Genomic DNA, 25,444 nt, shown 5'->3' with positions numbered 1-25,444 from the left:
TCTCAGTCCAAATGCAGTCTTTATCTCAAGAACAAGTTCCTCCACAGATGCTGGAATTGAGGTAAGGGTTAGTTTCCTGGAATCGTCATCCCCTCCGAAAAGGATCCTCAGGTTAACTGGACATGACATCTTTCTCTCGGTCTAGACAGCAAGGGGGGGGGGTAAAGAGCAGATAGTCACTACACCATCGCTGCAGGTTAATCTGTATCGTCAACCAACCTTATATTAGGATATGCCTTTTCAAGGCAACCATTCGATGTGCTCCTACTGTGTAGTCAGACAGTGGATATGCATCCGTCAGCTGTTCAAGACTGACCAAGGCAACCTCTTTATCAGGAGATACAGTCAACTCAAACGCTCCAAAGTGTTCTCTATACCATGCACACAAAACTCGCACCACAAAACTCAAACTGTTGTTGAAAATGCACATTTGAATGATTTCCGCAAACTCTGGCAGTCCACCAGCTGACCCATGTGCTATTAGCATGCCAACTCTGTAATTGATGCCTCTGCTTGTCACATTTTTAGCAAGATGAACCTCACTGATGTTTGGGTATTTCTGCTTTAGACTTGCCCCTACCTCCTTGTTTAGAACATCCACAGGAAGTGTGGAGACTTTTGAAACTACCAATGTGGACTTCTTAAGACTAGGAGAATGAAGATGATAAGCAATCATTTGCTGATGTTTGGCTGCTAGTGTTGCAATGTTGTTGCAATGTTCTTGAAACAGTTAGTCTGGCGAGCAACTTGTTTGAAGAAGTTATGTTTTGCTTTAAACCTCATGGTCCATTGCCCCACTAAAGGACCAAAACACCGAATCATCTGAGGGTAATGTTCGATATAGTGGTGTTTTGGCCGGAGACGCTCAGGGAAGATCTCTAGGAACCTGAGTCTGTGGTCTGAAATTTTGCAGTTCAAATATGCAACCGTCTCTTGACTATGAACAGGGGCAACAGAAAGCTCAACTATCTCCCTCAAATCAAGGAGGACAAGCCAGGCTGGCTCAGCCTCTGGAATCAAGTCTCCAATTATGAATGGAAGTAACCTCAATAAATTCAAATTTTCGTGAGCATTACCTCCAATGGTCCTCTTGGAGGCATATGCGTGTGGTACAATATGAGGTCTATTAGTTTTATCCCCCCACATATATGGGAAATTAAGGATAGCTGTGTTCAAAGAATTAAGAGAGAGATACTTCTTGGAAATGAATATACTTACACAGAGAGCAATCTCAACTGGAACGATGCCCTCGAATAAATCGTGAACAATGTCAGGAGGGTAGCCACGAGTAACGTGAAAATAAGATAGCTTCTCTGTAAACACACACCCTCTCTTTACTCCGAAACAAAAAGCTGCGTTTTCCTTTGCAGACTTAATGTGTGCCTCATGTATGTCTTCCGTCCGAGGGTCAAAAGAACCAGACTGAACAGATTTAGGGCCCTATCTTGCATCCGGCGCAAGTGACTTAGTCACTGGCGCATGTGTCGTTGCCAGTTTACAACTGGCGCAGAGCGTTCTTTTCCCACCAGCGCCACTCGCCGGTAAATTAGGGATTGATCATGCGCCGCAAGGGGCGGTTCGGCGGAAGGAGGAGGCGTGTTCTGGCGCAAACGGTATTTTGCCGTCTCTGAATACCATTGCGCTACTGACCAGGAAATACCTGGTTTAAAGTCAGTGGCGCGTTGTTCAGACGCTATTTTAAGGGCGCATGCATACATGCGCATGCGATGCATACGGATTGCTTGTGCACCTCGCGCATACACTTTGCTTCTCTCATCTACCTAGCAGCCGCACATTCTTGGTAAATTATTTGGGAAAGAACAGCTGATGCAGCGGTAATAAGTTGTACTTTTAAATCAATGCATCTGCAAACACCGTACAGCAAACACATATTTTCTTGACACAGACATCGTGTAGGCCTACATGCCCATAACTTTTAGGATTGATGAGTTGGCCTATTTGATCGTGAAAAACATTGTTTTACCGCGAGTGAGTGTTAAAAAGAATGAATGAATGCGGGCGCGCGTGTGTGCTCTGTAAGGCGCCCAGTTTCCAACCTCGAAAATTCACTTCATTTAAATTTAATTTGCATGGTATTTCTTATCCTTACCAGATGCCCGAACCACCTCAGCTGACTCCTTTCTAAGTAAAGGAGCAGCGGCTCTAATCCGAGTTCCTCACGGATGGCTGAGCTTCTCACCCTATCCCTAAGGGAGACGCCAGCCACCCTTCTGAGAAAACTCATCTCGGCCGCTTGTACCCGCGATCTCGTCCTTTTGGTCATCACCCAACCCTCGTGACCATAGGTGAGGATAGGAACGAAGATCGACCGGTAGATCGAGAGCTTTGCCTTGCGGCTCAGCTCTCTTTTCGTAACAACGGTGCGGTAAAGCACCGCAATACCGCCCCCGCTGCTCCGATTCTCCGGCCAATCTCACGCTCCATAGTTCCCTCACTCGCGAACAAGACCCCGAGGTACTTGAACTCCTTCACTTGGGCAAACTAAACACGTAACGCATAATACAATCAATGGCAATGTCTATTACCGCGGGGACACATGCATATTAGGATAGCATACAATACTGATAAGAAACAATGTTTATAATGTATTGCGTATATCATTAAATAGAACCACGGTTACCGCATATCATATGTTATAGCCTATCATACGTTTTCTTTGCCGAAATTTATTTGAGGACTCAGTATATTCCATGTGTGAATTAGGCCATATTATTTGGCAATAAACTAAGCCATTTGCAGTTTGAAATTCTCGGAGACTGCAGACGCGCTGTCAAAATATCAACTCGTCCGATTCAAATGCGCTCATGGCTCTTAAAGGGGATGGGAGCTGGCACTCTCATTGGTTTGTTGGACGTTATGCCCAAACCACACCTACGGGTAATTAGGCTGCTTCAGACCAACCCTTTTGACACTTGCGCCGCGGCGCAAATGTCATTTATCCGCCTGTAAAATAGCGATAGCGCCGTAGAACCGCCCACAAAGCTACTTGCGCTTTGCGCTTCCCACTTGCGTTTCAGACCGTTAAAATAGGGCCCTTAGCCTTAATATCTAATTTACTACCTGTACAAAATCTACAGTAGTACTCACCCGAGAAGCTTTCCACAAAGCCTGCTATGCCGTGGGCTCCTAGGTTATCTGCTATAACAGACTGGACAGTTCCTTTTGTAAAGCACCCAAGTCCTGCAATGAAAACACCATGTTCCTCTAAGTGATCAAATCTTGTAAAAGGGGCTCAAGAACCTTTTCGTAGCCATACGCCTTAGCATCATCAGTTTTGCATAAGACTGCTAGATAGATAGAAGAAAGTGCTGAATGAGACCCAGGTGGTAAATTATTCAAAATCCAGTAGACGCCACAAAGTTTGTGTGTCCTTCTCGACGTGCCTATGGGGTTGCAGACTTCAAAATCGTCAATGTACAAGGATATAGCTATTTTGAAGTCCTCCCCGGAGAAAAAACTGTTTTCCCTGAAATAAAGGCCGTCTCTGATTGACCTATACTGCTGTTCATTCCCTAATCCTGTATTTTGTGTCTTGTGGTAATCAGTAGTACTCTCTAAAATGTCCTTACAATTAAACAGCTTCTGCAGAGAAGGTAAAATAGGAATATACTGATAGGTCTTATTTTTGGGGCAATGGGTTCTACCACATTAAAATGTTGTTTGTAGTACTTCTTGCGCTTAAAAGCTGTAGCCAGAGGTAGGCCTGTCACGATAACAAATTTTACTGGGCGATTAATTGCCCCAGGAATTATTGCGATAAGCGATAATATTGCCGTTTTTCGACTAATATAATGATAAAGTACACCCTTTCGAAGATCAATAAACCTTTATTTTTAAAGAACACTGGAACTGGACGTCTTGAAGACATTTAAAATATCCAGAATAAATTAACAAAACAACCAAAAACAATCTATTATTAACAAAAAATGCTCTTGAATAAAAACCAAACACCACCAAAAACAATAAATAAAATTGAAACACTAAATAAAAAGGAGGTAAACACGATTGCGCCAGGACTCCCTGGCGCCTCCCACACAGACAATGCAACAAGTTAGTAGCCGCGTTTACATGGCACATCTGATCCGCATCTGATCCGCATAGATTTCTATGCGGCATAGATCTGTTCCTAAAATGTGTTCCGAATGTAGGCTACTGTATACATGGCAGTAACAAAAGTATCCGTTCTGTCTCTCGCGCACACCTGACACATCTCGATCTCTGGACCGGCGGCGACATAATGGATGTCTTATCACTATCGGGGATTTTAAAATAGATTTTAATGAAAGCACAGCAGGAGAGAGCTTTTCTCTGCCTGCTCCTTCAATTAAGAAGGAGGAGGACAGCGCAGATACGTCAATTTCTCGTCAGATCTTTATATTTACCTTAAGCTCCGCCGCAAACAAGAGGAATTTGGATGCGAGTCTGCAGCCAAGACTGATGGGAGAGAGTGGTCTTACAGGAATTTAGTGACCAGGAATCCTCGAAGGTCCATTTGCGAACTACTGCAGCTGCCATCTCTCTAAGTTAAGAAGTATTTTAACGTTCTGCCTGCAAAAGTACTACTAGTAGCCTACTCATTTACAGTTACCTCGGACGCGCTTGGACACTACGATTCGCGAACACGTCATTAATAAACACCCATGTCCCGTCGCTTAGCAACCGGACACGCTTACCGGACTACTTTTACGGAGTGATAACAAAGACGTGAATCAGGCAATAAATCCACTTTCCTTGACAGCGGTGAAGTTCGGTGTGCTTAAAAGTACCGACGGAGCTCAGTGGACCAATTGCGAACTACTGCGGCTGCTCTAAGTTAAACCCCAATCTATTCGGAATAAGTGCATACATGGCGATTAAAACGGACTACACCACCTCTTCTATTCGGCATAGAATCTATGCCGAACAGATAATTGTATTCCGAATGAGGCGTATACTTGATCATTTTCTGTTCGGCATAGAAATCTTGACGAGGGGGTTTAGGCATACTCGTTGTGCCCTGTAATTATGAGCCGGAGCCCGATTTCAACCCGACATTTGTTACTCAGGCCTACCCTGCTAAATATATATAATATATATAAATATATATAATGCATAGAACGCCGGTCACTATCGGGAAAATAAGCCCCGACAGGGCGAACAGGCGACCGACGCGCAGCGGAGGTGTCTTGCTTCACCCTGAAGGGGCTTATTTTAGATAATGACCGGCGACGTTCTATACTACATCATCCCGCTTATTACAAGGCTACTTGCCAAGACGAAAAAATAACTTCACATGGTGTGTCTTTTTACAATTTATTCGTTAGCAGCATTCGTAGTGTTGATCAGCAGAGAAATAGTCCTTCAAAGACGTTGACGTTGCTTAGCAAACGAAGACGCTGGGGTTGACAAGTTACCGGACTATCTATGCAAGTGAACGGAGCGTTCCACGGCATTGAAAAGACCTGTGTAATAAAGGCCTATAATATTTCTGTTTATGGCATAGATTTCTTCTCAGATTAGGCCAATAAAGCAATGATTTAAAAAAAAAGAGTGCGAATGGAAATTATTGCGGCCGGCAAAAAATTATCGCTCATTTTAATTTATCGCGCAATTAATTGATTTATTGCATATCGCGACAGGCCTAGCCAGAGGACCCTCTTTGCTTATGGCTTTGCCCAAAGGATTTGACTTGCAAACTACTTCAGCAAGCTCTTTAATGATTGACTCATCAATCTGGAGGCTGTGATCTCTAAGAATGTTAGAAATACTGTTATGGGTTACTGGAACAGATGAGTTTAATAAATAGTGCAGTTCCTGAAGTAATTCGTCAATAGCTGTGGCTGGAACGTGCAAAATATTTTCCAGTTTCAATAAAACAGAGGCAATACTCTGTTCAATTGACGTACTAAGATCTTCAAAATTATTGCCATCACTACCTTCATCTGAATCTACATCTGAATCTAAATCTACATCTGTGTTAGCAGAACATGATGGACCATCAGCTACAGGACTGTCTGATTCTTGTAACCTAGCTGTGCCAGTGAGAATGTCAGATTTAAAATCGTTTAAAGTATGGGGAGTATGTTTCCTATTTTTGTGGGAGTGAAATGTACTATAAATGTTAGTTTGAAACATCCATCCTTCAAACATACAAGTGACCGTTTCATGGCTTCGTAAATGTTCATTAATATGACTAAAATAATCTCTCTCATTCAAAAGCTCATGACATGCACATAACTTACAAGAAAATTAGCATTGCTCTACTGACTTTGGAGACGCTTCAGTACTGTGGGTTCTGTATATGTGACTTAATAACTTGCTATAGGATTTAAATGTGCAAGGACACCTAGTGTACACACAATGATGCCTATGCCTATGACTATAATGCCCGTGTTTTAGCTTATAGTGTTTTAATATTTCATACCTGCTTGATACTGGTGATATGTCACAAAGTTTACACTCCCACATTCACACAAACCTGCAGAAAAAAAAGAAAGGGTGGAAGGGACAGATTAGCTGATCAATATTTTAGTAGAGAAAACCCAACAAAAAATGCCACTAATACTTACTATTAAGAGGTTGCCCTGGTTTTCACAAAGTAAATCCAAAGAGAGAATACCTGAATATGTAAATTGAGGAAAAGTAGGCTATAAGTGACAATTCACACGAGACGATAAATGTAAGTCCATGGGCATGAATCCCCCCCCCCAACAGCCGCCATTACCAACTCTCGTCCAAAACTGTGGTAATATGGCATCTTTGGACGTTTTAATACATTTGGAGATGGCAAAGTATAGCATATATTCGAACTGTGTTTTATCAAAACAACCACGTTTTCATAGATTACCAGTACACTCCCGACAACAGGCTCTCACTCCCTACTCAACGGCTGGACGTGTACGGTCGGCAACCACTCCCTCGATTGCACCTTAACGGCCAGGAGCCAGTCAATCGCGGGGACATGCGAAATACGATAGCTAGCTAAATGCTTTGGCAGACCCAATGTCGTAGTGCTAGCCACCTGACGTAAACCATGCCTAAATGCTAAGGGCACAAGCCGTTGCACAACATAAGCCAAGGGATTTGCGATACCATTGTGAAAGCAATAGCATATTTATGGTGTTTCATGACTATTTTCCTAGCCAGGTTACCCAGCTAGTTAGCTAAATAGTTAGCTAGTGCTAGTTACATTGCTAGATAACTCGCCTAAATGAATAAAGAAACGCTTATATTCAGTAACAGAACATCTATTCTAATGTTACCCATTTAACATGTGGACATCTAATAAATAATCGGTTTCTAGTTAACTTAAACGGATAAAAAGCTTACCAAACTCGGTCCATTCATCCAACCCGGTATCACGCAATTGCGTGCTCCTGCGCACGAACGTTAATCTATTGAAGCGTGTTCCCGAGCACGATAGTCCGACTTTTTGCGTGTTACACAAAACGAAATGTAAACCAATGCATTCTGAATGGGAGTGTTCTAAGACAATTAACGTGCTCCACAAAACGGTACGAGAGAGAGAGAAAGAGAGAGCGGGAGGGACAGAGAGAGAGAGAGAGAGCGAGAGAGAGGCTTCAGAAAGGGTGTGTGCAGATAATACAGTGCACCCTAGTTATGTTTATGCCAAAACCTATATATATAATTAGGCTGTGGAAATTGCAATAAGTTAAGAACACAACTTTGCACGTTGAGCACACAGCCGTGTGACTCGTTTATTTTGTAAAAAAGAAAACCGGAAAACAAAGCGTGCTGAAGGTAAACAAATCCAGCATGGTCTGTGACGTCATGAGACGCACGTAATCCTTAGGGACCGCGATCCCTGAACCACCAAGAACGGAAATGACATGCAGTAAACAACAACACAATTGAAAGAACAACACATAACGAAATACTGTAGGTGAATTATGTTACGGTCACTACAAGGCTATAATTATGTTATTTAGCGTGTAATGAGACAATCTATAGCCAAATTGTCAAAGAAGCCCGAGAATCTTCGGGGATATCAGCATGGGAAATCGGCGAATCAGACCCATGAAGGGGGGGGGGGGGGTGGACACGTTAGTTGAAGGGGGGGGGGGGGGGGGGGGGTGACACATTTGTTGAGGGGGGGGGAGACACGTTTGTAGGGGGGGGGCACGCTCGACAACGAGAGTTGGTTTTTATTGAACGCTCGACAACAAGAGTTGGTTTTTATTGAACGAGACTTCAACACGGAACAGCTGCACGAAACGATGGTCACGTCACTCTCGGTGACGGTGTCGACAATAATGAACACACGAACAATGTTAATAGAACAACACACAACCACATAACATCCCGAACCCATTAACCCCACTTAATCCTAACAACAAAACAAGTTAACAAAAGCCCCATTTGTCAACTGAGAACCCCAATTCCCAGAATCCCCCGCGGCTCCGGAACACGGCGTAGCTTATATTAATCTTTATTATTTGAATGGGAAATGCAATATTTGAGGACAGATACAGCATTAAACGCGTTTCTAATGACATTTCTAGCGAGAAATGTACATTTTCCTTACATAATCTTCAGTCAGTGAATGTGTATGATCTTTATTAATCTTTATTATCTGAATGGGAAATGCAATATTTTAGGACTGATACACCATTAAACGCGTTTCTAATGACTTTTCTAGCGAGAAATGTACATTTTCCTTACATAATCTTCAGTCAGTGAATGTGTATGATCTTTATTAATCTTTATTATCTGAATGGGAAATGCAATATTTTAGGACCGATTCACCGTTAAACGTGTTTCTAATAACATTTCTAGCGAGAAATATACTTTTTACTTGCATAATCTTCATTCAGTGATTGTGTCTGATCTTTAGTTTTATAGTTATTAGGATTTGATCGGCTCGCTCGCATGTTTCAACGACGTCAGGTTGCTTTCGCTAAACTAGCAGCTCACGTGCTTCCTGCGTTTGTGTTATTAAACTGTTACTTTATGTAACTTTTAATGATATCATCTTGTTAGAAACACGTATATCTGAGAGCCAACCCAGTCGCCAAAAGCATACGTTGACAGTGTACTTTTCGTGAACACTGGATTACGTCGCATTTCAACATAAAATAGCGTGTTATACACGCACGCACACGCACAGACACACACACAAGCACACACAAGCACACACACGCACGCACAGACACAGACACACACACACACACACACGCACACACGCACACGGTGCATTTCGCTGCTAAAACAACAACAAAAAAATATTCCCTCAAATATTATTACTTTCAAAACGTTGGCCAAAATGGCCAATAATATCATTTTTTATTTGGGATGCTTCTAGGACATTTTGGGTGGATTTTGAACAGTATGAGGGGGGCACGTTTTTTGCAGGACCTGGCAACCCTGCGCTGTTGCCCGAGATCTGGATCCACCCCGGCGTGGTGCCGTCTCCTTTTGACCTTTTGACCCCAGACTTCTGGGGGAATAGCTGAATCAATTCATTAGTCAATCAGAAGCATGTAAATATCTTCCCGGTGGCGTAAGAGGACGAACAAGGTGTCCTTCAACATCTACGAAGATTGCAACGGTGCCACACATGAGCATATTCGAACATGTTTAATGGTAGTAATTAGCTGTCGAAATTGGAGGCCTTAATCAATACTGAGCAGCTATTGATTTGCTTCCCGATAATGATTTGTCACAAATGACATGTTATTTAGCATCTACACGTTGAGCTGAGTCCAATGACACCAAGAACGACACTCTAGCTAATGGTAACATGTATTTTACATGGTACACCTAGGTCTAGGACATGATCTCGGTGTAGCAAGAGGCCGAGCTTGATCTCATTGGACTCAGCTTAACGTGTAGATGCTAATTAACATGTAATTTGTCAAAAATCTCCATCGGGAAGCAAATCTATAGCTGGTCATTATTGATAAAGGCCTCCAAAATCGACAGCTAATTACTACCCCGAAACATATTCAAATATGATCATGTGTGGCACTGTTGCAATCGTCTCGAAACGTAGATGTCAAAGGACACCTTGTTTGCTCTGTTGCACCACCGGGAAGATATTTTCATACTTCTAATGGATTGATTCATATTTTAAGGTTCTCGGAGTGAGACTTTAAGTGGCTGCAGCAGAAGTGTTGAGACGAAAGATGATATCAAGAGATTTATAGAATATTCCCATTCACATTATTTACATTCACAGAGCGAAGATTATGAAAGTCCAGGCTCAGCAAGTGCACCATCTCGTTGCACCTGCACCCAGCGGCTCGCTTGCAAGATTTTGGCCTGAAGTTCTTCCCAGACCAACACCCTAGCCATCCAACATGCATATCTGAGAATCAGGCCTCTCTTTAATAATGACAAAAAGTTATGAGAGAAACACACATTAACTTTTTGTTATCTCATAAGCGGCGTGGTGCCGGCTCCTTTTGACCTTTTGACCCCCGACTTCAAAAACGTGGCCACAGACCAGCTGTGTCTACACACCTTCAGCCACAAATGTACACCTCCATCCCACAAAAAATGGGGACTAGAAACTAACCTCTGTCTTATGTACATTTACTGTACTGTTGGAGGTCACGCCCCTTTGCCGACCTTTTCGAGATAGCTAGGGATGCTAAAATGTTTACACACATTTCCCGGGGCCCCGTGTACGACATATCCGAGATTTGGAGTTCCAGCCCTTAGAGAATTTTTTTTTCCCAAATGGAGTGTAATTTGGACAAAGCCCCTCCGAAGTGTAGCCTGCAAGACCTAATGGTTCAGAATGTGGTGGAAAAACTGTTTTTGAGATAGGAAGGTCCTACCGCCTTGAAATTGTAATACCTTATTCTAGGGCCTAACTGGGACCTCCGCACCGAAACTTGGCCCGGTCGGACCCCGAGGGCAGGAAGGGGGGGCCCTTCCTGCAATTCCAGCACTTGCTGGAGGTGTACATTTGTGGCTAAAGGTGTGTCGACACAGCTGGCCTGTGGCCACGTTTTTGAAGTCGGGGGTCAAAAGGTCAAAAGGAGCCGGCACCACGCCGCTTATGAGATAACAAAAAGTTAATGTGTGTTTCTCTCATAACTTTTTGTCATTATTAAAGAGAGGCCTGATTCTCAGATATGCATGTTGGATGGCTAGGGTGTTGGTCTGGGAAGAACTTCAGGCCAAAATCTTGCAAGCGAGCCGCTGGGTGCAGGTGCAACGAGATGGAGCACTTGCTGAGCCTGGACTTTCATAATCTTCGCTCTGTGAATGTAAAGGATGTTTGGTCGGATGTTACGATGAAGAATCATAATGTGAATGGGAATATTCTATAAATCTCTTGATATCATCTTTCGTCTCAACACTTCTGCTGCAGCCACTTAAAGTCTCACTCCGAGAACCTTAAAATATGAATCAATCCATTAGAAGTATGAAAATATCTTCCCGGTGGTGCAACAGAGCAAACAAGGTGTCCTTTGACATCTACGTTTCGAGACGATTGCAACAGTGCCACACATGATCATATTTGAATATGTTTCGGGGTAGTAATTAGCTGTCGATTTTGGAGGCCTTTATCAATAATGACCAGCTATAGATTTGCTTCCCGATGGAGATTTTTGACAAATTACATGTTAATTAGCATCTACACGTTAAGCTGAGTCCAATGAGATCAAGCTCGGCCTCTTGCTACACCGAGATCATGTCCTAGACCTAGGTGTACCATGTAAAATACATGTTACCATTAGCTAGAGTGTCGTTCTTGGTGTCATTGGACTCAGCTCAACGTGTAGATGCTAAATAACATGTCATTTGTGACAAATCATTATCGGGAAGCAAATCAATAGCTGCTCAGTATTGATTAAGGCCTCCAATTTCGACAGCTAATTACTACCATTAAACATGTTCGAATATGCTCATGTGTGGCACCGTTGCAATCTTCGTAGATGTTGAAGGACACCTTGTTCGTCCTCTTACGCCACCGGGAAGATATTTACATGCTTCTGATTGACTAATGAATTGATTCAGCTATTCCCCCAGAAGTCTGGGGTCAAAAGGTCAAAAGGAGACGGCACCACGCCGGGGTGGATCCAGATCTCGGGCAACAGCGCAGGGTTGCCAGGTCCTGCAAAAAACGTGCCCCCCTCATACTGTTCAAAATCCACCCAAAATGTCCTAGAAGCATCCCAAATAAAAAATGATATTATTGGCCATTTTGGCCAACGTTTTGAAAGTAATAATATTTGAGGGAATATTTTTTTGTTGTTGTTTTAGCAGCGAAATGCACCGTGTGCGTGTGTGCGTGTGTGTGTGTGTGTGTGTCTGTGTCTGTGCGTGCGTGTGTGTGCTTGTGTGTGCTTGTGTGTGTGTCTGTGCGTGTGCGTGCGTGTGTGTGTGTGTATAACACGCTATTTTATGTTGAAATGCAACGTAATCCAGTGTTCACGAAAAGTACACTGTCAACGTATGCTTTTGGCGACTGGGTTGGCTCTCAGATATACGTGTTTCTAACAAGATGATATCATTAAAAGTTACATAAAGTAACAGTTTAATAACACAAACGCAGGAAGCACGTGAGCTGCTAGTTTAGCGAAAGCAACCTGACGTCGTTGAAACATGCGAGCGAGCCGATCAAATCCTAATAACTATAAAACTAAAGATCAGACACAATCACTGAATGAAGATTATGCAAGTAAAAAGTATATTTCTCGCTAGAAATGTTATTAGAAACACGTTTAACGGTGAATCGGTCCTAAAATATTGCATTTCCCATTCAGATAATAAAGATTAATAAAGATCATACACATTCACTGACTGAAGATTATGTAAGGAAAATGTACATTTCTCGCTAGAAAAGTCATTAGAAACGCGTTTAATGGTGTATCAGTCCTAAAATATTGCATTTCCCATTCAGATAATAAAGATTAATAAAGATCATACACATTCACTGACTGAAGATTATGTAAGGAAAATGTACATTTCTCGCTAGAAATGTCATTAGAAACGCGTTTAATGCTGTATCTGTCCTCAAATATTGCATTTCCCATTCAGATAATAAAGATTAATATAAGCTACGCCGTGTTCCGGAGCCGCGGGGGATTCTGGGAATTGGGGTTCTCAGTTGACAAATGGGGCTTTTGTTAACTTGTTTTGTTGTTAGGATTAAGTGGGGTTAATGGGTTCGGGATGTTATGTGGTTATGTGTTGTTCTATTAACATTGTTCGTGTGTTCATTATTGTCGACACCGTCACCGAGAGTGATGTGACCATCGTTTCGTGCAGCTGTTCCGTGTTGAAGTCTCGTTCAATAAAAACCAACTCTTGTTGTCGAGCGTTCAATAAAAACCAACTCTCGTTGTCGAGCGTGCCCCCCCCCTACAAACGTGTCTCCCCCCCCTCAACAAATGTGTCACCCCCCCCCCCCCCCCCCCTTCAACTAACGTGTCCCCCCCCCCCCCCCCCTTCATGGGTCTGATTCGCCGATTTCCCATGCTGATATCCCCGAAGATTCTCGGGCTTCTTTGACAATTTGGCTATAGATTGTCTCATTACACGCTAAATAACATAATTATAGCCTTGTAGTGACCGTAACATAATTCACCTACAGTATTTCGTTATGTGTTGTTCTTTCAATTGTGTTGTTGTTTACTGCATGTCATTTCCGTTCTTGGTGGTTCAGGGATCGCGGTCCCTAAGGATTACGTGCGTCTCATGACGTCACAGACCATGCTGGATTTGTTTACCTTCAGCACGCTTTGTTTTCCGGTTTTCTTTTTTACAAAATAAACGAGTCACACGGCTGTGTGCTCAACGTGCAAAGTTGTGTTCTTAACTTATTGCAATTTCCACAGCCTAATTATATATATAGGTTTTGGCATAAACATAACTAGGGTGCACTGTATTATCTGCACACACCCTTTCTGAAGCCTCTCTCTCGCTCTCTCTCTCTCTCTCTGTCCCTCCCGCTCTCTCTTTCTCTCTCTCTCGTACCGTTTTGTGGAGCACGTTAATTGTCTTAGAACACTCCCATTCAGAATGCATTGGTTTACATTTCGTTTTGTGTAACACGCAAAAAGTCGGACTATCGTGCTCGGGAACACGCTTCTATAGATTAACGTTCGTGCGCAGGAGCACGCAATTGCGTGATACCGGGTTGATTCATCAGCACGAGGTCTGCTGGTTCAGGAATGAAAGAGTGGCTTCAGGTGGATCCAATGAATTCCAGTGAAACGATTAAATAGACTTAATGTGAATAAATCAGATTTAATTTCCTATTGAACTGGTTTATGTTGTATTTAATGAATATGGATGAATATAATATATGATGTATTTACTTTAAACAGGTTTAATTTAAATGTTAAGCTTAAAGTTTATTATGGCAAAAAAATGATTTTTTTTTTAGTGTAGAGTTTAACAACATTTTACAAATTCACTCAACTTTTTTTCCTTTTTGAAAAACAACAATTTCAATTTCTCTAGAAGTGTAACACTGTTTATAAGAAAGGCGTTAATGCTTTTAGGTATGGATTCATCTATTTAAGGGAAATCAAAATCATGTTGTTTTTTTTTACTTATGGCCTTGATTCCCTTGCATTTGGCCTTTTTGCCCCTAAAATCATGAGATTCCAGGCCTGGACGGGACCCTATAATGTTCAGCTAACTGTTGACAATAATAATAATAAAAAAAAACATTTTCTATATACGCGTGCAGCTGTGAACTCATGTATTGTAATTTATTGAATGATGTATACTTTTAGGGTTATGTAAGGTCCTATCTTTTAGCGTTCAACACAAATAACTCTTAAGAGCAGTGCCAACATTTAACATTTTAACCATTCAGCGAATAAAAGGCAACGGGCTGATTATCATTTAGGGGGCCACTCAATGACATGCAGAAGCGTCATCAACACGCCCACTTAAGTGGTGTGAGAAATACAGACTTTCTACTCCTTATTCACATATAAGGTCATTTACATTTCCTACAGAGAAAATACTACCTCAGCGGTAGTATTATTTAAGAGATTTTCAGGGTACAAATGGCAGGATATGTTGTTCACACATGAAGCCCATCAGGAGAATAGCCGGAGAATATCAGGACTTACACGTGTGTCTGAAAGCAGCTACTGTGTGAGCATTTGATTACATTGTAAAATAAGTCAATTTATGGGTTACAGGGGTAATTGTTCAATGGAAAGTCTATTACTATGCATGCAAATCAATTATTCAATAGCTTTGACTGTTATTCAGGGCTCAAAGTGCATTGACTTTTAAAAAATGAATGGCAACTAGTATGTGTGTAACAACAACTAAGGCAGCAACCAAGATTGCGGATTGTACATTGTCTACCTGAAGTGAGAGTTTAAGGTGTTCTTTTATTTTCACCAGAAGAATACGTCATTTAGATTAAACATCTCTTCAAGTGACCTGGCCAAGATAGGCAGCTGTAGCCTACAGTCACACATGGATGTAGCCTACACACAAAACATTATAAAAAGAAAACAATTAAAACAGTCGGCAGGGGGGAGGGGGGATATCAATATCGCATGACATTTCAACAACAAAGTGTAGTCTTATGGTGGACTCTAGACATAATTCATAATCATACTGAGTTTTAGGGATGCTGGCTCGTTAAGATCGTGCAACTTGTTGCAACGTTTGAATTTAATGTTTTTTATATGATAAAATGAACGACCTGCCGTTGCGTTGTCGACGTGAGAAATTGTCTGTTCACTTCTTTTATCCTATTGCTACAGTCTATAGACCGAACGTCTTACCTGGGCAGTTTGACGGCGGGGCCGTTAAAATAGTCGGAAGGGGGGAGGGGGGGATATCATTATCTCAAGACATTGCGGGATGTTCAAGGAGATGAATAATATTTAAAAATAGATAGTGTAGTCTATAGACATGTCTCAGCTGGGAGAGTGTGTTTTAACGGCGGTGCTGTACAGTGTAGTCTATAGACATAACGTCTAAGCTGGGAGAGTGTCGACGGCGGGTGTGTGAGGTGTGTGTCCCTGTATGCGGTGTGTGTGTGCGTACGGTGTGTGCGTGCGTGCTGGGTGTGTGAGCTGCGGGCTGCTTGGCACATGCGCACTTGACCAAGTGTGCAGTCACTTGTCCGACAGGCCTGCTATTATATAGAAGTAAGATATGAACAATAAGACACATCTCAATAAGGAGGCTTTTGTTGGACCAATTTACATTAATATGAACAATAAGACACATTTCAATAAGGAGGCCTTAGACCAATTTATATTAATATGAACTATATTAATATGAACAATCAATAAGGAGGCTTTAGACCAGGGTTCCATAAAATCCTGCTTGGTCGGCACCCCGACAAGCAGGAGGGGTAACTAATGCAGCGACCAGGACACAAACCATTATATGCCTGCCTAAACTATTCTAATGAACACAGATACTGTAGGACCATTATTAAGAATGACACACAGTTTTATTAATAGACAGAAACAGTCTAATAGTCGGACAACAGGACTTTGATATACTCAGTCAATATCAAGCAAATGAAAAGAGAAATTAGCTTGTTTGTCTGTAAACAGTATGCAATAAGCATATTAAATGCAGTGAAAATGTTAGCTATACATTGTGCTTGTGCCATATTGCTCCAAACAAGAACATTTGTGAAATTGTCCTTGGGGTTTATGGAGTTTGCCAACTAATTTCTTCGATGCAATATAGCATGATAGAGGAGTGGGGTTGGGATTGGTGTGAGGCCTCTTCTGTTGTCCTGTATCAGTGAACTTCAACATATGAATGGCCACTACATTTTTTTCCATTGATACAGTAAGCGCTATCAATCCTGTCCTGCAACCTGTTCCACAAATATTTACAGGACAATAGTGTCATGAAGACTTCAGCATGATAGAGAAGTGGGTTTGGGAATGTTTCCTCGATTTCCGAGAAATAATATCACAGTTGGCCTGATTATTGTAGTAACCTAAATTACTTAATAATTGCAAATTTACAGACGAATAGGCATAGATTCTAGGGCTGTGTGAAAATTAGTTTTCTCGACGCACATGGTTGTTGTTAAAAAGCATATTTTTACTTTAAACAAATAGCACAACCGTCAAGTCACTTGCACATCTCAAGCCTCCCTCCAGTCTAAAACTCTGGCCCTCTTAAGGAGCACCAGAATGGGTGTGGCTCAATTAGCCTATGAGCCACAGTTGCAGACTATTACGGCTAACAGCCAGACAGGAATATGTGCATCTCTTAAAATATGGTTTAAAACAGTGAAGATGCCATTCACATCTTCACATTTCCTTCCCCCTCTTTTAAGCTTGCAAACACGGTTTTAAGCACAGTAGATAAAAAAGGTTAAATATTGTGCAAGTAATTTGTGTTAAATAAACGGTTCAAAAATTCTCTCTGGTGACCACCAATCTTCATTCCAAGTTCACTCCTTCTTGGCCAAACACTGCACTCTTCACCGTACACAGCCCAGCTCTGAGACTTCCTCAATCCAGACCTCCAGACCACCTGCAAAATCTGCTCAGGCCTCTGCAGTTCCAGCAGATAACTTGGCCTCTGAGCACCGGCCCTTCCCCTGGGCTGCAGACTGGTCCTCCACGGGATGTCGTCAGGAAGTCCTCAGCCATTACTGTCCTCCGCCACTGCTGTTCTGTTAAGGCTTGGCAATAGCTCCCCACAAGGCTCATGTCAGCAACAAGGAGTTCCCGAGCTATTCCTCCTTCAGGCTTTGGCCAACCCCACAGGACAGCAGTTCAACTCCACCAGTGATCTCCTCTCCCAGCAGTTCTCTTCGTCTACCTGCTCAACCTTCACTGCGGCCCACCATGAAGCTCCTCAAACAATGTTATCCGAAATGTGGGTCCCCTCCACTCGGCAAGAGGAATCATCCCACCACTGCCACCAAATGTGAAAAAGAGTTTTCTCGACACACATGGTTGTTGTAAAAAAACATATTTTTACTTTAAACAAATAGCACAACCGTCGAGTCACTTTCACAACTCAAGCCTCCCTCCAGTCTAAAACTCTGGCCCTCTTAAGGAGCACCAGAATGGGTGTGAGCCACAGCTGCAGACCAGTGGCGGCTGGTCATTTTTAAAGTGAGGGAGGAAGGACTGCGCGCTTGGTTGCCATTGGCCTGCTTGCAATGTTGGTGTATGGTGGCGTAAGAATGTCAGACTCAAGTTGTTTCAGGGTGTTTTGGTGAACTACAAAATAGTATGGAGAGATAGTTATGTGAATACATTTGATACAAAGCCACCAGTGGCATCACTGTAATTTGAAAGCTGGTGGGCAGCATGTCTTTGAAATGGACTACAAGGGCAGAAGGAAAGGATGCAAAGCCCATTAGTCAAATCAGGCCTACTCTTGATTTGTAAAAGTAAATTAAAAAATCTGGGCCTATTTTTGCCCTCAATGACTGAAGTTATTGGTTGTAATTTAGCTATGTTTATTTTCAGTAACAATTGTTTTAAGAAAAGACTGACCAAAAGTGATGCCATTTAAAATGCATCATGCTCTGAATCATTCACCCTTTCCACACAATTTCCACAATATCAAACAGAACGGTCAGAGTAACAAACTAGTAAAAGAACAAGAACATTATTCTAGATTCAACCTGATCTATAGACATGGTGCCTAGCAAGGAAAGTCGCATAGCAGCACCAACGTGAACTTGACACTAGTCGTGGTGTTTGGTTGCCCTATCAAGACAGCCCACGCTGGAGATTTGCCATTATTCATTAGCAAACAGGGCCAGAAATACAGTTGATTGCTAGTAATGCTACCAGTAAGCCATGAGTACCTAACAAACCATGTAGCACCCACAACACTGATGTTGCCATTACTTTGATCTCGATTTTCCGAAGTGGTCTACCTTTTTCTTGGGTCGCTAACTTAGCACTGTAACTCAATGAATGGAATGCTTTGTGTAATTAAACATGAACAATGTCCTCTGTTTCCAATGTTTCCATTGTACACTTTATTCGCAAATGTTAGAATTTCGTTATCCTTCAGATGATTTCACCTGCTTTGCGTCTCATGAGCGGCAATGCAGGCAGAGCGGGTTTGTTATCGACAGCGTTGCCAGATTGGGCAAATATCCCGCCCAATGATTTTCCCAGCCTAACGTGGTTAAAAGTAGCCCAATTGGGTGGAAATCTGGCAACACTGCTCACCAGCCAGGGATCCTGCTTATTGTTTCATAGCGCAGCGCGACTAGATTTTTGCCTGAATCAGACGCCTGTAAGGTCACACCCACTCTCTCCCATTGAAACCCATGTTATTCACCGGCCGCCAGTACTTTCTGGGAAATGAATCGCAGTCAACGGAGGCTGAGGGAGGACCTTCCTCCCTGAAGAAATTGTCAAAAGGCGATAGGGGGTGCTAATGTCCCTTTACCCTGGGAAACGAACATTATATATTCAAAGGCATTAAAGTAGTCATATTTAAGGGCATTAATTCATTACAGTAGTCCGGACAATCTACATTTTTTATTCTCAACAATGTTAAGGAGGATCTTCCTCCCTCTCCTCAATGAAGAAGCCTCCACTGCTGCAGACTATTACGGCTAACAGCCAGACAGGAATATGTGCATCTTTTAAAACATGGTATAAAACAGTGAAGATGCCATTCACATCTTCACAAGCTGTCAAACTATTAATGTTCTTAATCGTGATTAAGCGCATGGTATTTGTGAGTTATCTGACGATTAATCACACTTTAAAATGATATTTTAAATTTAAGTTAAATGAGATTATCAAATGGAATGACACGTTATCATTCATACCAAATGTACTTAATAAGCAAAAACTAGACCAATTAATCTTGAGGGAGATTCATATGATTTCGATATCAATGTTGACATTCTGTGGGCAAAACCTTTCAAAAGCAGAAGTAAAAAAAAAAACATCTGTTAATGCGTTAATTATTATTAATCGCGTTTATGCCCTGTTTACACCTACCCGATAGTGGGCCCCGATGGTGCCCGATGGCTAAATCAGCAGCTATCGTTATAACATCGGCAAGTAGCGTGGTTGCATCGGGAAACACCGTTACTCTTCCCGGGAACATCGTTAGACAACGGGAAGAAACGGGAAGAAATGCTCAATGATCGGGCAACATCGGGCAACATCGGCAAAGAACGAACATGTTTGTTAATTTTGGGTCTATCGGGGTAGAATTGGTTACCAGGTGTTGCTATGGGCTAATCGGCTATAATCGGGAATAGAACGGGAGTATAACGTAAGACATCGCAAATCGTTCGGGAATTGTCCTGGGCACATCGGCTATATTCGTTAATCTTCCGCGCTTTATCGTGTTTTATCGTCTTTATATCGGCAACCTCAACACATGAAAGACCCTCGAGAACCCTGGACAAATAACGATTGTGAGTGACCAGATTGTGTTAAGGAAGACCCTCAATCTGCCACTTGGGTATAAATAGGGGGTGATGGATGGATGTCCTACTTTTATAATTACAGGGTACTTCGCCCATTTAGAACCGGCGTTCTATTATAATAAAATCGCTATTGTAATATAAATAAATATATAAATAAATATCAGTCTAAACCAGTTTCCCCTTTGCCTTCTCCCGAAATGACGTCAAATGACGCCAAACGTACTTCGGGTGTCTTCCCTGGCATAAATCGTTATGTTATCGTTATAACATCGGGTATGTGTAAATGCTACCCCGATAAATTGACCCAATCATACATTTTTAGCCCGATGTCACCCGAATCACCCCGACTTCCACATCGGTGGTCCATCGGCCATTAGCGGCCATTAGCGGGATTGTGTAAACGGGGAATAAAATATGATTGCAATAACGCGTTATTAATGTGCTCATTTTGACAGCCCTAATAAATACATAATTACATTTTCGATCGTTTTGGGAGGGGGGGGCGGAGGATCGTTACTACTTTAAGAAACATGTCAAATAGGGGTGGGTATCTCTTGGCACCTCACGATTCGATTCCGATTATGAGGTCAACGATTCGATTCTGAAGCGATTATCGATGCATTTCGATGCAACAATTTTTTTTATGTACATTTCCATGCGTGATTTTCAAAAATATATATATACATTTGGGTTTGCTACTCAGTTTGCTAATCACTTCCTACTTTTGTGATGATCATTAAAGGGACACTGTGTAATATTTTAAGTAATTTATTACCTCAAATCAACGTATTCATTCATAAATAAGTCCTCATTGGTGTAAAATTATCTCTGCCAAAAATCTCACTTATCCTCCAGAGCGAAGAATAATTAATATGTAGTTACATAGGATGGGTAAGCTTCATGGAGGCTTCCATGTTCTTCCGGTCTATGAACTGCCGAGAGATAATTCAGCATCTTGCTCGAGGAATAATTACTCATACATCATTAGCTTACACTAATGATTCAATGCAATTTGAAATTTGTTTGAAATAACGAACCCCATCATCACTCGAATGACTCCATGAGGTAGTATTGGATGTCATGACACAGCTTCTTGGCACATACTGCCCACCGTAGTTTTTGAACAAGCAAGTACTATTAGTTTGAATGCAATATACAATTGTACCACTAGATGGGAGTAATTTTTACACAGTGTCCCTTTGAAGACATCAACAATTGAATTAACTTATTTCATAATAGAGAAAGCTTTTCTCACAAAAATGACTTTCTATGAACAATGCAATAATGAATGCAGCTTGCATTATAACACAATATGGAAGCATGCAAAAAATAGGTTTCAGTTTTGTTTTCTGTCTTATCTTTTATTTTCTATGTCATTAAAGGAAAAGCTGCTCTTGAATTAGAAGGAATTAAAAGATTTTTTGTTTTTTAATTCCGATTATTAATTTATCTGCATCGAGACAGAATCGTTCTAGCGAGAATCAAGATGCATCGAAGAATCAATTATTTTTCCCAACCCTAAAAGATGCTGTCTGAGACGGCCAAGTCCTCTTAAAAACTATTAAATTTGAATTCAAGCCAATTCAAGCTAATTCTGTCAACATACATGTTGTTGATTGGACCCGTAAGATAACACTTGATGACCACTTAAAGTCTAAAGCCCATGTAAAGAACAAGGAACAGTTGCGTGTAACCAGAGCATGCCTCCTCAAAACATCAGCACTAGAGCAAGCAATCAGCAGATTCATGACGGGAATATATTAAGGTCTGTGTGGTGCAGAGTCTGACATCCCCTTAGAAAAAATAGAAAGCTTGTTTCTAGTGAGGCATTGGGAAAATGTGTGAATTCTCAGACAAACTCACCTGCCCCGTATTTGGCCAATAGATAACTGTTCTTCTGAAGATCGTTCTAAATATCGTCATTGCTGAGCTGTCCGCATATATCTTTTGATTATTATTCAAAAGACGAGCTATCTTGTTGAAATAACGCGGTGTTGTCAGCAGCTGCAAAATAGTAAAATGTTGTGTTAATCATTAAAAAAATTTATTTATTCATAAAAGTATCTCTGATAATAAAATTATCTATTTTTTGGGCCAGGCTTTTTTTCTAAATCTTTGCAGCCCGGTGGCCAATGCTCCATGGCCCGGCACCGGTTGCGAAACCCTGCTTTAGACCACTTTATATAAATATGAACAATAAGACACATTTCAATAAAGAGGCTATATATTAAATGATATTATATATTATGTTATATATATATATATATATATATTATATATATTATATAACATTATTTTTATGTGTACATGATCCATGTTGTGTCAGGGGAAGCTGCCCTCCTTCTTGGACCTGGCGGGTCAGACCCTTCAGAGCTTCGTCCAGTCTGGGGAGGATGTCTCCACGCCTGGACCTCTAGATCAGACCTCCACTGAGCACCAGTTTGTCCTTGCTCTGGCTGGGATAATCACAAGTGAGTCCAGTATGATGACCCTAACCCTTGACCTCTAGACCAGACCTCCAATGAGAACACCACTAGACCCAGGGGGACCTGGACTACTCGGTCCTATTACTCAACACCCCTAGACTCATTGCTAACATGTTAAGTTCTAACATGCTAACCGCTAACATGCTAAGTGCTTACATGCTAAGTGCTTTCATTCTGAGTGCTAAGTTAACATTGAAATGATGAAAAGCGCATACCAACCTTGGCAGAAACCAACTGCCGTATGTTAAGCGTAAACCAGTTGCCAAAAGAACCTCGATATCATTGAGCGTTAGCAGCTCAACGCCTCCATCTCGTTCCTCTCCTCGGTAGACGTAGCAGCGGTGCCCTGTGGGCGGGACTTCCTGTCAAGCAGTGGTCATGGGCTGCTGGGCACACTGATGCAGCTGCTGGAGCCCAGGAAGCCTGGCGCCTTGCCAAGACTCAAAGTGTATGATAAACAATCACAGCCAATCCCTGTCCTGCATGGTGTCCTCATTCAGCCAATGTCTATCCTGCATGGTCTCCTTATTCAACCAAACCCTGTCCTGAATGGTCTCCTTATTCAGCCAAGCCCTAACCTGCATGGTCTCCTCATTCAGCCAATCCCTGTCCTGCACGGCTCCTCATTTAGCCAATCCCTGTCCTGCATGGTTTCCTCATTCAGCCAATCCCTGTCCTGCATGGTCTCCTCATTCAGCCAATCCCTGTCCTGCATGGTCTCCTCATTCAGCTACGATGTGTTCCAGGCTGATGCTGATGGCTCTGTACAATGTCAGCATCAGTGTCAGAGGACTGAAGTACATCAGCCAGAGCCCCGGTCTGCTCCCTATGGTCTGGACCCTTCTGGAGGGTGAGGACTACTGCTACTACTACTACTACTACTATTACTATTAGTACTACTAGTACTACTATTTCTACCTTTGGTCTGAACCCTGCTGGGGGTTGAGGACTACTGCTACTACTATAACTATTGGTACTACTTCTACTATTACTACCTATGGTCTGGACCCTGCTAGAGGATAAGGTACTACTACTACTTACTACTACTACTAATACAATTATTATTACCTACTATCACTATTACTAGTATTACTACTATAACCACTACTACTACTAGTGTTACTACCTATGGTCTGGACCCTGCTAGAGGACTAGGAACGACTACTACTACTGTTACTACTATTACTATTGCTACTATTACTTCAACATCTAGCTCTCTAACTCCTGACCTACTTTTCTGATTTCCACTCCACTTCAGAGTTCTGTTTGTCCTGGTGTTTCTTGAATCACCTTCACAGTATAACTGAAAATGAAACGATTGCAACAAGGCAGGGGTCGACTTCCAGGAAATTAAAATAAATAGAATCCTGGCTGCTAGTGATGAATCACTTGAAAACACTGGGATGCTTACAGGACCTGTTAGTCAGGTAATGTTCCTTTATCTCCCCATCCCTCTTAGACCAGGACCCAGACGTATGTCTTCACTCCCTGCGCCTCCTGCAGTCTCTGCTCCTGGAGGAGGAGGTGGAGACCACCATGGGAGCGGCTCTGTTGACCTCTCCGTGTCTGGAGCACGTCTGCCGCCTGACCTCCAGCCAGCAGCCTGCTCTCAAACAGACCGCCTGCGACACCTTGGAGGACATTCAGGCCTTGTTCTGCAAACTAGGAAAACCTTATCGCCAGAGTAGCTTCCAACAGTAATTATTAACATTTCAGTAAACCTGATCGCCAGAGGAGCTTCCAACAGTCATTAGAAACATATCATTACATAGTGCACAACTTAACTGATGGACAAAAACCTCTTTTAGGACCCTACCCTAATGTTCCTTCTCCTTCCTCCTACCAGCAGAGAGACGAAAACCCCTGTAAGGACCCTACCATGATGTTCCTTCTCCTTCCTCCTACAAGCAGGGATGTGTAAACCTCTTTAAGGACCCTACCCTGATGACTCAGACAACAAGTTTTAGATTGTTAATAGCAATGTTTACATTTTGAAATAAACAAAATTGGAGATAAATAACTCAGTTTGCTTTGAATAATATTTCGAATAATATTAAAAAATCAGTCAATCAAGAACCCCCCAAGCACCTCGTATACACACACACACAATGACACAGGGTGAGGCTTTTATGATTTGTATGAAATCAATCTGTTTATTTCAACAACTGCACCATCAACACTCAACATCAAAATCATTTCAACCTGGGCTTAGGCAGATAGGCCTACCTGCGCCGAAAGCAGATCGCTATTTATTTTACTGAACACAGCCTGCATGACGGTGAACTAGATACGTCTTTAGCATATGGAAACTATGGCCAAAAAAATAATTTCACGCGGTGTGTACAATTCATTCGTTACCAGCATTCGGAGTGTTCATCAGCAGAGAAATATTCCGCCAAAGACGTTGACGTCGCTTAGCAACCGAGGACGCTGGGGTTGATAATTTACCGGACTACTTGCGGAGTGATATGACAGAAAAAAATCACTTTCCTTGACAGCGGTCAATATATGCTTAGCAACGGTGAATTATCAAAAGATTATTCACCACCGGAAGTTGTGAAGGCCCATGCAAGTGAACGGAGCCGTGTAATAAATAACGATA

General features: G+C 42.1%; 1 protein-coding gene and 1 long non-coding RNA gene across 3 annotated transcripts in view; one reads left to right on the top strand and one right to left on the bottom strand.

Annotated features, from left to right (window-relative positions):
- The window catches only part of hsf2bp (heat shock transcription factor 2 binding protein), a 70,097-nt gene extending 45,165 nt beyond the window's left edge, over positions 1-24,932 (top strand). Inside the window, exons 5-9 of the mRNA XM_056579311.1 lie at positions 22,683-22,827; positions 23,173-23,290; positions 23,589-23,692; positions 24,302-24,539; positions 24,692-24,932. Of these exons, the coding sequence (XP_056435286.1) occupies positions 22,683-22,827; positions 23,173-23,290; positions 23,589-23,692; positions 24,302-24,539; positions 24,692-24,725 (639 nt within the window). The 3' untranslated portion in view covers positions 24,726-24,932. The remainder of the gene's footprint in view (positions 1-22,682; positions 22,828-23,172; positions 23,291-23,588; positions 23,693-24,301; positions 24,540-24,691) is intronic.
- On the bottom strand, positions 46-7,348 carry LOC130372998 (uncharacterized). Of its 2 annotated transcripts, none has more exons than XR_008893453.1 (6): positions 7,330-7,348; positions 6,570-6,619; positions 6,425-6,478; positions 3,109-3,201; positions 220-311; positions 46-141 (listed from the first exon to the last, which is right to left on the bottom strand). It is a non-coding gene; the product is annotated as an uncharacterized LOC130372998 (long non-coding RNA). The 2 variants fall into 2 exon arrangements; XR_008893454.1 differs by having other exon boundaries at positions 220-267.
- Positions 24,933-25,444: the final 512 nt, after the last annotated feature.

The sequence above is a fragment of the Gadus chalcogrammus genome, chromosome 20, assembly GCF_026213295.1.
Source record: "Gadus chalcogrammus isolate NIFS_2021 chromosome 20, NIFS_Gcha_1.0, whole genome shotgun sequence".
Classification (NCBI taxonomy): domain Eukaryota; kingdom Metazoa; phylum Chordata; class Actinopteri; order Gadiformes; family Gadidae; genus Gadus; species Gadus chalcogrammus.
This window is presented reverse-complemented; position numbering and strand designations above follow the sequence as displayed.